At 50.6% G+C, this 16,058-nt stretch overlaps 1 protein-coding gene across 1 annotated transcript in view; it reads left to right on the top strand.

The window, feature by feature from the left end:
• Positions 1-5,647: 5,647 nt before the first annotated feature.
• Positions 5,648-16,058, top strand: part of slco2b1 (solute carrier organic anion transporter family, member 2B1) — an 86,236-nt gene continuing 75,825 nt past the window's right edge. Inside the window, exons 1-2 of the mRNA XM_079247765.1 lie at positions 5,648-5,687; positions 11,473-11,652. Coding sequence (XP_079103891.1) covers positions 11,566-11,652 — 87 coding nt within the window. The 5' untranslated portion in view covers positions 5,648-5,687; positions 11,473-11,565. The remainder of the gene's footprint in view (positions 5,688-11,472; positions 11,653-16,058) is intronic.

Here is a 16,058-nt window from a genome sequence, read left to right on the forward strand (position 1 = left end):
AAGGTACAAGGCTGGGAAGTTTACCGACGTTCAGGGAGAACACTCCACAGAGCCTACAGGCAATCCTATGTGGATCAGATTCTGGCTCAGCCTGGTTCCAGGAAGTGGTTGCAGCTTTCCCAACGTCTTGGTTTTCGCATCCAGTAGCAGATCAGCCGTGATGTTTACGCTCTGTCAGCTGCTGCAGACGGTTTCACAACAAATCCAAAGAGCCTCACGGAATTAAAAGAAGGTATATTTACCTCCTTCATGCCAACCCTTAGCTTGTTCTTCACACAAAGGTGGTATTTATGTTGATAACAGCGTGGCGAAAGTGCCCAGTGGCTCCATGACTTCATGCTGTTGTCTTAGGAAATGTTCTTCATGGTTAAAAGGATTTTCGAGGCTGCAGGTGAACGACAGCCGATGAATGAATCAGGACAACACACTGCTGAAGTAAACTGATTCCTTACAGGAGTCTTTCCAGGTTCCTACAAGTCTTCACAAGTTAAATTTAAGACCTTTTTAAGACCACTGAGAACAGCCTTTGACTCTCACACCCACCTGGCTGTGCATGTAGAATGCAAGTGTTTGCTTCACTTCAAGAGCTTCATCACAAAAACCCAAAGACAAAAACACAACAGCGCTTAGCGTCTACGACCCTTCAGCTGTGGAAAAGCCAGATGTCGACTTAAGTTGCTGCTACTGATGAACGTGTCACAGCATCCCATGCTGCTGGGTATCCATACCCGACAGCCCAGACATGAGCTTTGAATGGCTTCTCCACCCGGGTCAACCCGGCCAAGAGCGACCCTTTGTCCAGAAGCTGCCTTTTCCCATTTCACTCACCAAATCCAGTCCTCATGTCACTGTCAGGTAGCATCTTTCAGGTTTTAATGAAGTTTTCATGTGTGTACTGGGTTCAAACATTTCTCCTGCAACTTTCCTACTGTCAGGAAACTGAAACGGGAGGAAATTACTTCACTATCGTCCACCAGTCTAAGACCAAAACTGTCAATTTTTAAAGACTTTTTAAAGTCTTAAATGCAGATTTGTAAATTCAAGACTTCAGAGGACCCTGCAGAGCCTGGTCTTTATGTCAGCCTGTTAGCGCGACTGATGTCTCTGTAAAGGTCCAACCTCTCACTCTAACAAACAGATCACTTGATTCTTGCTTTGTTCATTCACTTCCAAATGGATGATCTTCCAGATTCAAGGCCGCATCCCGATTACTGAAAAATACTGCGGAACGCACGATGCGAAACAACGTTCCATGATCTGAATCGACACGTGGAAGTCATGTGACTGTTCCATATCGCGTTGCATTACATCACCAATCGTTTTGAAATGGCACGGTTGTTCCGCGCCGCTTTAATCAGAACCATAGGTCAGAACTTAATGAAACACAAAACTCAGTGATCTTTTCAACCTTGTGTCCAAAATGGAACAACTAAATACATAAAAGAAAGTGAAAATGTTTACTACATTCACAAATAGACTACATTTTCATCAGATTAAATTACTGATATTCAAAATTATATTGTGTGTCTTTCTGATTAGCAGCAGAGATGTGCATGAATGGAAGGAAGTACAAAGCGTCCCAGGTTAGCTGTCTGGGATTACAGCTCCTTGCAGGGAAATAGGTTAAATGCATTGCATGCAACATTTGTTCTACTACTACTACAACGTGGAGACACCTGCGGACCAAACATCTTGATGTCTTCATCAGTCTTAGGAAACCCAGTGCAGTGCTGGTTCCAGACAGCATTCTGTTTATGGTATGTACAGTAACTATATTCAGCATCAGAAACTTAATTTAAAAAGTAATTATTAATTTTAGTCATCACACATTTGAGTTTATTGTTGAATCAAGCCCACTGTTTAGAATGAATTAATTTGACATGTGAGCACAAAAAGGCAGATTTTTTATTCCATTCACACAGAAAGATTAATTTTAATATTAACTATAAAATGCAAACGTTTAACCAGTATTTCTCCTCCTCACTTCAATTTTGTTGTTTTCTGACAGGGAGACAAATGGAATTGGATGAGGCACCAGGTCAACCTCACGTAATTGGACCCATAACCCTTTTTAATAGTGGACATTGATGGTTTCAGGAATTTTTAAAGAAACTTGACCCTAATTATATTCTCCCATCCAGAAATACACAGAAATTATGTTGAAGTCCAGACTTTCATCTCTAGAAACTAACAAAAGAAGTTACAACAGACCAAACACATCAGGACACAGCAAAATGTTCCATTTTACTGAGGTTAATCATTTGAAATCTGTAGGGGCAGGGAATGAACCCAAAAGCAGCACCTGAGACTTTGTTGTATAAACAGTTCCTGAAAACAGCACAAGAAGTCCAGTTTTTTGGCAGTTTTACAGAATTCATTTGAAGTACTCTCAATGGCACATTTCCCATTGGAGTTGAACTCAGGCCTCCAGCATGCCTGGCAGCATGATATCCTCCAGGCCAACTGAGCAGACAGGAAGCTAAAATGGGTGTAAGAGAACGAAGCCACTGACTCATAAGTGCTGGTCCTCCAGGACAGGTATTCAGAAGACTGAGAGTTGCAGATTTCAAGGGCAAAGCAGAAGGCAGTAGTCAGGGCAGATCAGGTTGGAAACAGGCAGGCAGTTCAGGATTAAGTGCTGGAAGGTCATTAATGAATACGATGACAATCTGGCAAAGAGTGAGTGGTGGAGGCTGCATATATACCGGCTTTACAGGTGGCAGTGGCAGGTGAGGACAGTTAACTGATGAAGGGTGTGGTTTAGCAGCAAAGTGGAAAGAAGCAGGGCTGATTGTGACAGAAATCAATTAAATGGAACGTTCTGTCTGCCCTGGGTGGGTGGCCAGTGCCTGGGGGGGGGCCGGGCTTTGCCTGTCCGGGCCCGCGAAGTCCCTCTCTGCCACCTCCTGGGTGTGTGCTGGCTTCGGAGCAGGGCGGTTGGGGTCTGTGCTTGGGGTTGGCTGCTGGCTGCCCAGGTCTCGGGGGTTATCCTGGTCTGCCTCTTGCCTTTGTGTGGGCGGGGTCATGGTGTGTGGGAGGGGTCACATTGTGTGGGCGAAGTGGTAAAATGAATTGCTTTCCATTGCGAAGGTCATTCTTTCAAACCCAGCTGCTGGATATTGATATATTGTCAGATGCTTGTACTTCTTCTCCTAATGCTCACGCTGAGAAAAGCAAACCAATAAATCATTTGTACTACTTCACCCATTTAAATCTTAAATACTGATGAAGACTGATTACACACTGAGGGATCTTCCAAAAAAAACATTTCGATTCCAATGGATAAAAAACTTTAACGCTTCTACCAGTGTGCAGCTGAGAGCTCTTATGGTGTAGTGTTTAAATGATTTCTGCAAGAAGAGCATAATTTCTAGTTATTATTATGATTCTGCCAAATTTTGGCATGGGGTGTAGCTCAGCGATTGGTCCATTTTGTGCACCAGTACACAGGTTCTGCCAAGTGTGAGTGAGAGCAGTGGTGGTGTAGTGAGTAACTGAGAGCACTTCAATACAGACGTTCATGGGTTCAACATTGAAAGATATTGTTTGATAAACTGTGCTTCAATTTTTCAAAATTCTGACACTTATGCAATTTCATGTAAATCATTCCACATATTTTAATAAATGGGCATTCACGGTTGCTGTTATTTCAATAATAGCTGTTTCTAGTTGGAACAATAGTTCCAAACGATTTGATCTCATTAACGTTCCATTTCTGCCATCACCTTTGTTTGTATCTTTTTTTCTGGTTTCCTGTTTTAGTTTGTAGTCTTCCTTGTTTACTTCCTTTGTGTCTTGTTTCATATTTAGCCTTTGTTCCTGTTCATTAGATTCACTTGGACACATTAGTAAATTAATTACATTTGTGTCTTGTTTGGTTTCCCTTTATTAAAACCCCTTGGCTCCTGTTCCCATTGCTGGTTCATTGCTTGTGTTTGCTGCATGTTAGTCGTCTGGTCAACATGTTCTCCTTGTTTTCAGATTAACTACATCTTGATTGTGCATTCCTGCCTCCTGTCCTGCATTTGGGTCCTGAACTGAAATGTTAAAGGTGAACGCGGTTAAAGGTTTAGTTAAATTGCATCAGGTGAAGTTTTTTAATCTAAGGTTTGTTCTGATTGGCTGCAGCTGAAGCATCTGCTGCTTGCATGCAGTTGTTGATGTTTCTGCCCGTTCTCTCGGACGCATGTCAGGATTTACCCCAGAAACAGGTTGACTTGTTAGCTTATCAGGTTTAGCTACAGAAGCACCACAACACACTGCAGCTTTTACTGTTTCTGTGTTCCGACCAAACATGATAAAATTCCAGTATCTCTGGAGCAGAGGTCAGCCCCACGTTCTTATCTAGCTCTGAAACAGACAGAAGAAGCTGGGTCAAAGTGCACAAACTGCAATAAGTCCACCAGTTAAACCAGCCAATCAGGTGGAGGTTGGTTCCAGTTAAACTGTCTCACTTTCCTCAGATCCTGGTTGGGTTCGGTCTATAAAACCAGTCTGGTTAGGATCAGCTGATCATTTAAAAAGCTCAAAAAATGCATCAGAAGATTTGTTTTGCTTCCATCTCCAGACGAGTTTTCAGTGAGTTTGTGTTGAAAATGCTTCAGAAAGGAACAAAGTGATGAAGAAGCTGCTTCATCACTGCGTGGCAGAATATTTCCACATGCGATGTGCAGAGAACATTTCCAGGAAGCGTTCAGGATGTCAACGTTCTCCACAAGCCAGATGTGTGACAAAGCAGGAGAAGCCTGGAGCTCCAGGTTCCTGCTGCAGCTGGAGGGATGTTTTCTCTCAGAACAGCTCAAGAGACAAACACAAACATTTCTGCTCTCCAGCCAATGAGTTTAAAGAAGAAGGACTGTAGCCGAGGATGGTTTCGGTCCATCAAGCTCTGGCTCATGAGCCCAGCACTCTCCCACTGCACACCCTAGCTGGGACTTGAACCCACAATCACTGGAGCTGTTTTAGGGTCATACAGTGATGGCTACTTGTCCTTTGGACTTCATTTCCTTGATTGTCAACATTGTGTCCGTTGCAGTGGAAAGAAATTTTCCATATGGAGGGAAAGCCTGACAGCAGTCGGCTGTGCTCCCACCAGTACAAGTTCAAGTTTATTCAGTTGGCCCATTTGTTATAGCAGCAGAACAATAAAACAACAGTTCAAACCTGGAATTAAAAACGAAAAACTAAAGAGTAAAAGTAAAACTTTAAATACACAAAGGACATGGTCAGGTTGGATGAAAAGCCAGAGCAAATCGGGGATTTAAAAAGAAACTTAAAATCGGAGACAGATTGGGCAGCTCTGGTAGGGAAGGCTGTTCCATCATGAAGGAGCAGCAAGAGAGAAAATTCTGTCACCAGTACAAGAGTCATCTCAGGACTTCTGAATCTGCTCCACATGTGTAAAAGTCCTCATGGCTGCGAGTTATTTGGTGTCACACGGTGGAATTTGGAAAGCAAGGCGGGAAAGCTGCCCCTGTTCATCCCATAAAAATTACTTGTGTGTTTATTTCACATTAAACTGAGTGTTGATAAGAAACTGTTGTGGTTTTTCTTTTTTTCCTTTCTTTACTTACGTCTATTTAACCAATGAGACGTCCCCCCTCCCATTCTGGGCTGAGCTTCTCCACAGAAGGAGAATCATTTGAGGAAAGACGCTGTCCAGGAAGCATCTGAGCAGAGCTGCTGCTGTGAGTACAAAGTTTTTTTCTGTCTTTTCTTTCACTTCCTCCGTTGCTCTGTCGGGATCCGCCGGGCAACGCGGTGAAAACCAGACTGAGCTGAAGTCTGAGTGTAAATGCAGGGATTCAGAATCCTCAAGGCGGGTTCAAAGTGGAGCATAAGGAATGCAAGCGGAGCCAAATCCGGTCCTGCAAAAGCATTCCTGCTGCAGGTCTGAACCCGTCAACATTCCAGCGTTTGTTATCAGCCTGCTGTGGTGCCATGATGTCCTGACCTCGTCCTGACCGCAGGACCCGGGTCTCAGCCAGGTCCGGTCAGAACCTGGACCTCGTCCTGACCGCAGGACCCGGGTCTCAGCCAGGTCCGGTCAGAACCTGGACCTCGTCCTGACCGCAGGACCCGGGTCTCAGCCAGGTCCGGTCAGAACCTGGACCTCGTCCTGCAGATCCAGAACCAGGACCTCAGTGGGTCTGATGGAGGGATGGATCCTGTCCAGAACCAGGATTTAGAGTTAAAGTTAGCATTGTGCACTTGGCTGAAACAGTTACACCCCTCTAATTCACATAATTACAAGGTTGGTGTGTGTGTGTGTGTGTGTGTGTGTGTGTGTGTGTGTGTGTGTGTGTGTGTGTGTGTGTGTGTGTGAGTGAGAGATAGAGAGAGAGTGTGTGTGTGTGAGAGTGTGTGTGTGTGTGTGTGAGAGTGTGTCTGTGTGTCTGTGTGTGTGTGTGTGGGGGGGGGGTTATATGCTGATGTGGCACGTATGACCTATTTCTGCACACATGTTGTTTTGAGCAGGAATTAATGAAGTAGCTTTATTCTGAAGGAAACTCTTTCCAACCATCCAGCTGCAGGTCAGTTCTATGCCGGACCCCATATGGGACCCTACATGGGACCCTGTATGGGACCCTGTATGCGACCCTGTATGGGTCCCTGTATGAGACCCCGAATGCAACCCTGTATGGGACCCTGTATGAGACCCCGAATGCAACCCTGTATGAGACCCTGTATGGGACCCTGTATGAGACCCTGTATGAGACCCCGAATGCAACCCTGTATGAGACCCTGTATGGGACCCTGTATGAGACCCTGTATGAGACCCCGAATGCAACCCTGTATGAGACCCTGTATGGGACCCTGTATGAGACCCTGTATGAGACCCCGAATGCAACCCTGTATGGGACCCTGTATGAGACCCCGAATGCAACCCTGTATGAGACCCCGAATGCAACCCTGTATGAGACCCTGTATGAGACCCTGTATGAGACCCCGAATGCAACCCTGTATGAGACCCTGTATGGGACCCTGTATGAGACCCTGTATGAGACCCCGAATGCAACCCTGTATGAGACCCTGTATGGGACCCTGTATGAGACCCCGAATGCAACCCTGTATGAGACCCTGTATGAGACCCTGTATGGGACCCTGTATGAGACCCTGTATGAGACCCCGAATGCAACCCTGTATGAGACCCTGTATGGGACCCTGTATGAGACCCTGTATGAGACCCCGAATGCAACCCTGTATGGGACCCTGTATGAGACCCCGAATGCAACCCTGTATGGGACCCTGTATGAGACCCCGAATGCAACCCTGTATGAGACCCTGTATGGGACCCTGTATGAGACCCTGTATGAGACCCCGAATGCAACCCTGTATGGGACCCTGTATGAGACCCCGAATGCAACCCTGTATGAGACCCTGTATGGGACCCTGTATGAGACCCTGTATGAGACCCCGAATGCAACCCTGTATGGGACCCTGTATGGGACCCTGTATGAGACCCCGAATGCAACCCTGTATGAGACCCTGTATGGGACCCTGTATGAGACCCTGTATGAGACCCCGAATGCAACCCTGTATGAGACCCTGTATGGGACCCTGTATGAGACCCTGTATGAGACCCCGAATGCAACCCTGTATGAGACCCTGTATGGGACCCTGTATGGGACCCTGTATGAGACCCTGTATGAGACCCTGTATGAGACCCCGAATGCAACCCTGTATGAGACCCTGTATGAGACCCTGTATGGGACCCTGTATGAGACCCTGTATGAGACCCTGTATGAGACCCTGTATGGGTCCGACTAGTGTATGTTCGTTTCATTGCCGGGATGTATGGGGATGTTTGTGAAACTACTTATTTTCTGACACACTGTCCACTGGTGATAAACGTTTGCATGCATGTGTTTTAGCACATCAGGGGGGCGGGGGTGGAGGGGGTGGGGGGGGGGGGGGGGGGGGGGGGGGATGTTGTGAAAGTGTGACTATGTGGTTGGAAATGACTCCCCATCTTTTAAACGTGAATAATGACATCATGCTGTTGGGAGTTCTCTGATGCTAGTGAAGTCGGCTTCTGATAGGCGGTTTAAAGACGATCCCGCTACTTTTTCGGAAGACTTGCACCACATTAGACCAGGTCCTGGTGGAAAACGAGAAGACTTGTACCACATTAGACCAGGTCCTGGTGGAAAACCAGGAGACTTGCACCACATTAGACCAGGTCCTGGTGGAAAACCAGGAGACTTGTACCACATTAGACCAGGTCCTGGTGGAAAACCAGGAGACTTGCACCACATTAGACCAGGTCCTGGTGGAAAACCAGGAGACTTGTACCACATTAGACCAGGTCCTGGTGGAAAACGAGAAGACTTGTACCACATTAGACCAGGTCCTGGTGGAAAACGGGAAGACTTGTACCACATTAGACCAGGTCCTGGTGGAAAACGGGAAGACTTGTACCACATTAGACCAGGTCCTGGTGGAAAACGGGAAGACTTGTACCACATTGGACCAGGTCCTGGTGGAAAACGGGAAGACTTGCACCACATTAGACCAGGTCCTGGTGGAAAACCAGGAGACTTGCACCACATTAGACCAGGTCCTGGTGGAAAACCAGGAGACTTGTACCACATTAGACCAGGTCCTGGTGGAAAACCAGGAGACTTGCACCACATTAGACCAGGTCCTGGTGGAAAACCAGGAGACTTGTACCACATTAGACCAGGTCCTGGTGGAAAACCAGGAGACTTGTACCACATTAGACCAGGTCCTGGTGGAAAACCAGGAGACTTGTACCACATTAGACCAGGTCCTGGTGGAAAACGAGAAGACTTGTACCACATTAGACCAGGTCCTGGTGGAAAACGGGAAGACTTGTACCACATTAGACCAGGTCCTGGTGGAAAACGGGAAGACTTGCACCACATTAGACCAGGTCCTGGTGGAAAACGAGAAGACTTGTACCACATTAGACCAGGTCCTGGTGGAAAACGGGAAGACTTGTACCACATTAGACCAGGTCCTGGTGGAAAACGGGAAGACTTGTACCACATTAGACCAGGTCCTGGTGGAAAACGGGAAGACTTGTACCACATTAGACCAGGTCCTGGTGGAAAACGGGAAGACTTGTACCACATTAGACCAGGTCCTGGTGGAAAACGGGAAGACTTGTACCACATTAGACCAGGTCCTGGTGGAAAACGGGAAGACTTGTACCACATTAGACCAGGTCCTGGTGGAAAACGAGAAGACTTGTACCACATTAGACCAGGTCCTGGTGGAAAACGGGAAGACTTGTACCACATTAGACCAGGTCCTGGTGGAAAACGGGAAGACTTGTACCACATTAGACCAGGTCCTGGTGGAAAACGGGAAGACTTGTACCACATTAGACCAGGTCCTGGTGGAAAACGAGAAGACTTGTACCACATTAGAACAGGTCCTGGTGGAAAACGGGAAGACTTGTACCACATTAGACCAGGTCCTGGTGGAAAACGGGAAGACTTGTACCACATTAGACCAGGTCCTGGTGGAAAACGGGAAGACTTGCACCACATTAGACCAGGTCCTGGTGGAAAACGAGAAGACTTGTACCACATTAGACCAGGTCCTGGTGGAAAACCAGGAGACTTGCACCACATTAGACCAGGTCCTGGTGGAAAACGAGAAGACTTGTACCACATTAGACCAGGTCCTGGTGGAAAACGGGAAGACTTGCACCACATTAGACCAGGTCCTGGTGGAAAACCAGGAGACTTGTACCACATTAGACCAGGTCCTGGTGGAAAACGGGAAGACTTGTACCACATTAGACCAGGTCCTGGTGGAAAACGGGAAGACTTGTACCACATTAGACCAGGTCCTGGTGGAAAACGAGAAGACTTGCACCACATAGACCAGGTCCTGGTGGAAAACCAGGAGACTTGTACCACATTAGACCAGGTCCTGGTGGAAAACGGGAAGACTTGTACCACATTAGACCAGGTCCTGGTGGAAAACCAGGAGACTTGTACCACATTAGACCAGGTCCTGGTGGAAAACGGGAAGACTTGTACCACATTAGACCAGGTCCTGGTGGAAAACGGGAAGACTTGTACCACATTAGACCAGGTCCTGGTGGAAAACGAGAAGACTTGTACCACATTAGACCAGGTCCTGGTGGAAAACGGGAAGACTTGTACCACATTAGACCAGGTCCTGGTGGAAAACGGGAAGACTTGCACCACATTAGACCAGGTCCTGGTGGAAAACGGGAAGACTTGTACCACATTAGACCAGGTCCTGGTGGAAAACGGGAAGACTTGTACCACATTAGACCAGGTCCTGGTGGAAAACCAGGAGACTTGCACCACATTAGACCAGGTCCTGGTGGAAAACCAGGAGACTTGTACCACATTAGACCAGGTCCTGGTGGAAAACCAGGAGACTTGCACCACATTAGACCAGGTCCTGGTGGAAAACCAGGAGACTTGTACCACATTAGACCAGGTCCTGGTGGAAAACCAGGAGACTTGCACCACATTAGACCAGGTCCTGGCGGACAACCAGGAGACTTGCACCACATTAGACCAGGTCCTGGTGGAAAACCAGGAGACTTGCACCACATTAGACCAGGTCCTGGTGGAAAACCAGGAGACTTGCACCACATTAGACCAGGTCCTGGTGGAAAACGGGAAGACTTGTACCACATTAGACCAGGTCCTGGTGGAAAACGGGAAGACTTGTACCACATTAGACCAGGTCCTGGTGGAAAACGGGAAGACTTGTACCACATTAGACCAGGTCCTGGTGGAAAACGGGAAGACTTGCACCACATTAGACCAGGTCCTGGTGGAAAACCAGGAGACTTGCACCACATTAGACCAGGTCCTGGTGGAAAACCAGGAGACTTGCACCACATTAGACCAGGTCCTGGTGGAAAACCAGGAGACTTGCACCACATTAGACCAGGTCCTGGTGGAAAACGAGAAGACTTGTACCACATTAGACCAGGTCCTGGTGGAAAACGGGAAGACTTGTACCACATTAGACCAGGTCCTGGTGGAAAACGGGAAGACTTGCACCACATTAGACCAGGTCCTGGTGGAAAACCAGGAGACTTGCACCACATTAGACCAGGTCCTGGTGGAAAACCAGGAGACTTGCACCACATTAGACCAGGTCCTGGTGGAAAACCAGGAGACTTGTACCACATTAGACCAGGTCCTGGTGGAAAACCAGGAGACTTGTACCACATTAGACCAGGACGTAAACCAGGTGCAGGAAAGGTTTTCTGGCCGACCAAGCAGCGATCAGCTGATCAGTTTCATCAGGACCTCCACAGCTGTGGTTCAGGAAGAATGTTGTGAAACATTAGTGTGTGAGTACAACTGTGTGTGTGTGTGTGTGTGTGTGTGTGTGTGTGTGTGTGTGTGTGTGTGTGTGTTTGTGTGTGTGTGTGTGTGTGTGTGTGTGTGTGCATCATCTCTACTAAGTGCTTTTCTTCTTTCTGTTCTGTCCCTCCACCAGCAGGTTGTGGAAAGACGAGACGCTGCAGGAGGACGGATCCTCGTGTTTGCAGGTCCTGGTCTTCAGTCGCCGTGTGTGGGGAGGGGGAGTTGAGAGATGGGGGGCACCAACGTCAAGAGGACCACTACCTCGGCAGGGCCTCGGCGGGACGCCCGGTGCCGGAGCCCCTTCAGAAGCATCAAGGTGTGAAGAGATGAAATCCTTCCGACAGTAAAATAAGAGATAAAATCAGTGATGAGCAGAAATGTTTGTGTTTGTCTCTTGAGCTGTTCTGAGAGAAAACATCCCTCCAGCTGCAGCAGGAACCTGGAGCTCCAGGCTTCTCCTGCTTTGTCACACATCTGGCTTGTGGAGAACGTTGACATCCTGAACGCTTCCTGGAAATGTTCTCTGCACATCGCATGTGGAAATATTCTGCCACGCAGTGATGAAGCAGCTTCTTCATCACTTTGTTCCTTTCTGAAGCATTTTCAACACAAACTCACTGAAAACTCGTCTGGAGATGGAAGCAAAACAAATCTTCTGATGCATGAAGCCCGCCAGAACCAGACCGGCTGGAGGGGGACCAGGTCTCAGTGTGGTCCATCAGAGTCCAGACCTCATCCTGACTCCAGGAACCAGACCGGCTGGAGGGGGACCAGGTCTCAGTGTGGTCCATCAGAGTCCAGACCTCATCCTGACTCCAGGAACCAGACCGGCTGGAGGGGGACCAGGTCTCAGTGTGGTCCATCAGACTCCAGACCTCATCCTGACTCCAGGAACCAGACCGGCTGGAGGGGGACCAGGTCTCAGTGTGGTCCATCAGAGTCCAGACCTCATCCTGACTCCAGGAACCAGACCGGCTGGAGGGGGACCAGGTCTCAGTGTGGTCCATCAGAATCCAGACCTCATCCTGACTCCAGGAACCAGACCGGCTGGAGGGGGACCAGGTCTCAGTGTGGTCCATCAGAATCCAGACCTCATCCTGACTCCAGGAACCAGACCGGCTGGAGGGGGACCAGGTCTCAGTGTGGTCCATCAGAATCCAGACCTCATCCTGACTCCAGGAACCAGACCGGCTGGAGGGGGACCAGGTCTCAGTGTGGTCCATCAGAATCCAGACCTCATCCTGACTCCAGGAACCAGACCGGCTGGAGGGGGACCAGGTCTCAGTGTGGTCCATCAGAATCCAGACCTCATCCTGACTCCAGGAACCAGACCGGCTGGAGGGGGACCAGGTCTCAGTGTGGTCCATCAGAATCCAGACCTCATCCTGACTCCAGGAACCAGACCGGCTGGAGGGGGACCAGGTCTCAGTGTGGTCCATCAGAATCCAGACCTCATCCTGACTCCAGGAACCAGACTGGCTGGAGGGGGACCAGGTCTCAGTGTGGTCCATCAGAATCCAGACCTCATCCTGACTCCAGGAACCAGACCGGCTGGAGGGGGACCAGGTCTCAGTGTGGTCCATCAGAATCCAGACCTCATCCTGACTCCAGGAACCAGACCGGCTGGAGGGGGACCAGGTCTCAGTGTGGTCCATCAGAGTCCAGACCTCATCCTGACTCCAGGAACCAGACCGGCTGGAGGGGGACCAGGTCTCAGTGTGGTCCATCAGAATCCAGACCTCATCCTGACTCCAGGAACCAGACCGGCTGGAGGGGGACCAGGTCTCAGTGTGGTCCATCAGAATCCAGACCTCATCCTGACTTCAGGAACCAGACCGGCTGGAGGGGGACCAGGTCTCAGTGTGGTCCATCAGAATCCAGACCTCATCCTGACTCCAGGAACCAGACCGGCTGGAGGGGGACCAGGTCTCAGTGTGGTCCATCAGAGTCCAGACCTCATCCTGACTCCAGGAACCAGACCGGCTGGAGGGGGACCAGGTCTCAGTGTGGTCCATCAGAGTCCAGACCTCATCCTGACTCCAGGAACCAGACCGGCTGGAGGGGGACCAGGTCTCAGTGTGGTCCATCAGAATCCAGACCTCATCCTGACTCCAGGAACCAGACCGGCTGGAGGGGGACCAGGTCTCAGTGTGGTCCATCAGAATCCAGACCTCATCCTGACTCCAGGAACCAGACCGGCTGGAGGGGGACCAGGTCTCAGTGTGGTCCATCAGAGTCCAGACCTCATCCTGACTCCAGGAACCAGACCGGCTGGAGGGGGACCAGGTCTCAGTGTGGTCCATCAGAGTCCAGACCTCATCCTGACTCCAGGAACCAGACCGGCTGGAGGGGGACCAGGTCTCAGTGTGGTCCATCAGAATCCAGACCTCATCCTGACTCCAGGAACCAGACCGACTGGAAGGGGACCAGGTCTCAGTGTGGTCCATCAGAATCCAGACCTCATCCTGACTCCAGGAACCAGACCGGCTGGAGGGGGACCAGGTCTCAGTGTGGTCTAGTCAGAATCCAGACCTCATCCTGACTCCAGGAACCAGACTGGCTGGAGGGGGACCAGGTCTCAGTGTGGTCTAGTCTGAGTCCAGACCTCATCCTGACTCCAGGAACCAGACTGGCTGGAGGGGGACCAGGTCTCAGTGTGGTCCATCAGAATCCAGACCTCATCCTGACTCCAGGAACCAGACCGGCTGGAGGGGGACCAGGTCTCAGTGTGGTCCATCAGAATCCAGACCTCATCCTGACTCCAGGAACCAGACCGGCTGGAGGGGGACCAGGTCTCAGTGTGGTCCATCAGAATCCAGACCTCATCCTGACTCCAGGAACCAGACCGGCTGGAGGGGGACCAGGTCTCAGTGTGGTCCATCAGAGTCCAGACCTCATCCTGACTCCAGGAACCAGACCGGCTGGAGGGGGACCAGGTCTCAGTGTGGTCCATCAGAATCCAGACCTCATCCTGACTCCAGGAACCAGACCGGCTGGAGGGGGACCAGGTCTCAGTGTGGTCCATCAGAGTCCAGACCTCATCCTGACTCCAGGAACCAGACCGGCTGGAGGGGGACCAGGTCTCAGTGTGGTCCATCAGAGTCCAGACCTCATCCTGACTCCAGGAACCAGACCGGCTGGAGGGGGACCAGGTCTCAGTGTGGTCCATCAGAATCCAGACCTCATCCTGACTCCAGGAACCAGACCGGCTGGAGGGGGACCAGGTCTCAGTGTGGTCCATCAGAATCCAGACCTCATCCTGACTCCAGGAACCAGACCGGCTGGAGGGGGACCAGGTCTCAGTGTGGTCCATCAGAATCCAGACCTCATCCTGACTCCAGGAACCAGACCGGCTGGAGGGGGACCAGGTCTCAGTGTGGTCCATCAGAGTCCAGACCTCATCCTGACTCCAGGAACCAGACCGGCTGGAGGGGGACCAGGTCTCAGTGTGGTCCATCAGAATCCAGACCTCATCCTGACTTCAGGAACCAGACCGGCTGGAGGGGGACCAGGTCTCAGTGTGGTCCATCAGAGTCCAGACCTCATCCTGACTCCAGGAACCAGACCGGCTGGAGGGGGACCAGGTCTCAGTGTGGTCCATCAGAGTCCAGACCTCATCCTGACTCCAGGAACCAGACCGGCTGGAGGGGGACCAGGTCTCAGTGTGGTCCATCAGAGTCCAGACCTCATCCTGACTCCAGGAACCAGACCGGCTGGAGGGGGACCAGGTCTCAGTGTGGTCCATCAGAGTCCAGACCTCATCCTGACTCCAGGAACCAGACTGGCTGGAGGGGGACCAGGTCTCAGTGTGGTCCATCAGAGTCCAGACCTCATCCTGACTCCAGGAACCAGACCGGCTGGAGGGGGACCAGGTCTCAGTGTGGTCCATCAGAATCCAGACCTCATCCTGACTCCAGGAACCAGACCGGCTGGAGGGGGACCAGGTCTCAGTGTGGTCCATCAGAATCCAGACCTCATCCTGACTCCAGGAACCAGACCGGCTGGAGGGGGACCAGGTCTCAGTGTGGTCCATCAGAGTCCAGACCTCATCCTGACTCCAGGAACCAGACCGGCTGGAGGGGGACCAGGTCTCAGTGTGGTCCATCAGAATCCAGACCTCATCCTGACTCCAGGAACCAGACCGGCTGGAGGGGGACCAGGTCTCAGTGTGGTCCATCAGAATCCAGACCTCATCCTGACTCCAGGAACCAGACCGGCTGGAGGGGGGACCAGGTCTCAGTGTGGTCCATCAGAGTCCAGACCTCATCCTGACTCCAGGAACCAGACCGGCTGGAGGGGGACCAGGTCTCAGTGTGGTCCATCAGAATCCAGACCTCATCCTGACTCCAGGAACCAGACCGGCTGGAGGGGGACCAGGTCTCAGTGTGGTCCATCAGAGTCCAGACCTCATCCTGACTCCAGGAACCAGACCGGCTGGAGGGGGACCAGGTCTCAGTGTGGTCCATCAGAATCCAGACCTCATCCTGACTTCAGGAACCAGACCGGCTGGAGGGGGACCAGGTCTCAGTGTGGTCCATCAGAGTCCAGACCTCATCCTGACTCCAGGAACCAGACCGGCTGGAGGGGGACCAGGTCTCAGTGTGGTCCATCAGAGTCCAGACCTCATCCTGACTCCAGGAACCAGACTGGCTGGAGGGGGACCAGGTCTCAGTGTGGTCCATCAGAATCCAGACCTCATCCTGACTTCAGGAACCAGACCGG

This window comes from Telmatherina bonti (genome assembly GCF_933228915.1).
Source record: "Telmatherina bonti genome assembly, chromosome: 10".
In the NCBI taxonomy this organism is placed as follows: domain Eukaryota; kingdom Metazoa; phylum Chordata; class Actinopteri; order Atheriniformes; family Telmatherinidae; genus Telmatherina; species Telmatherina bonti.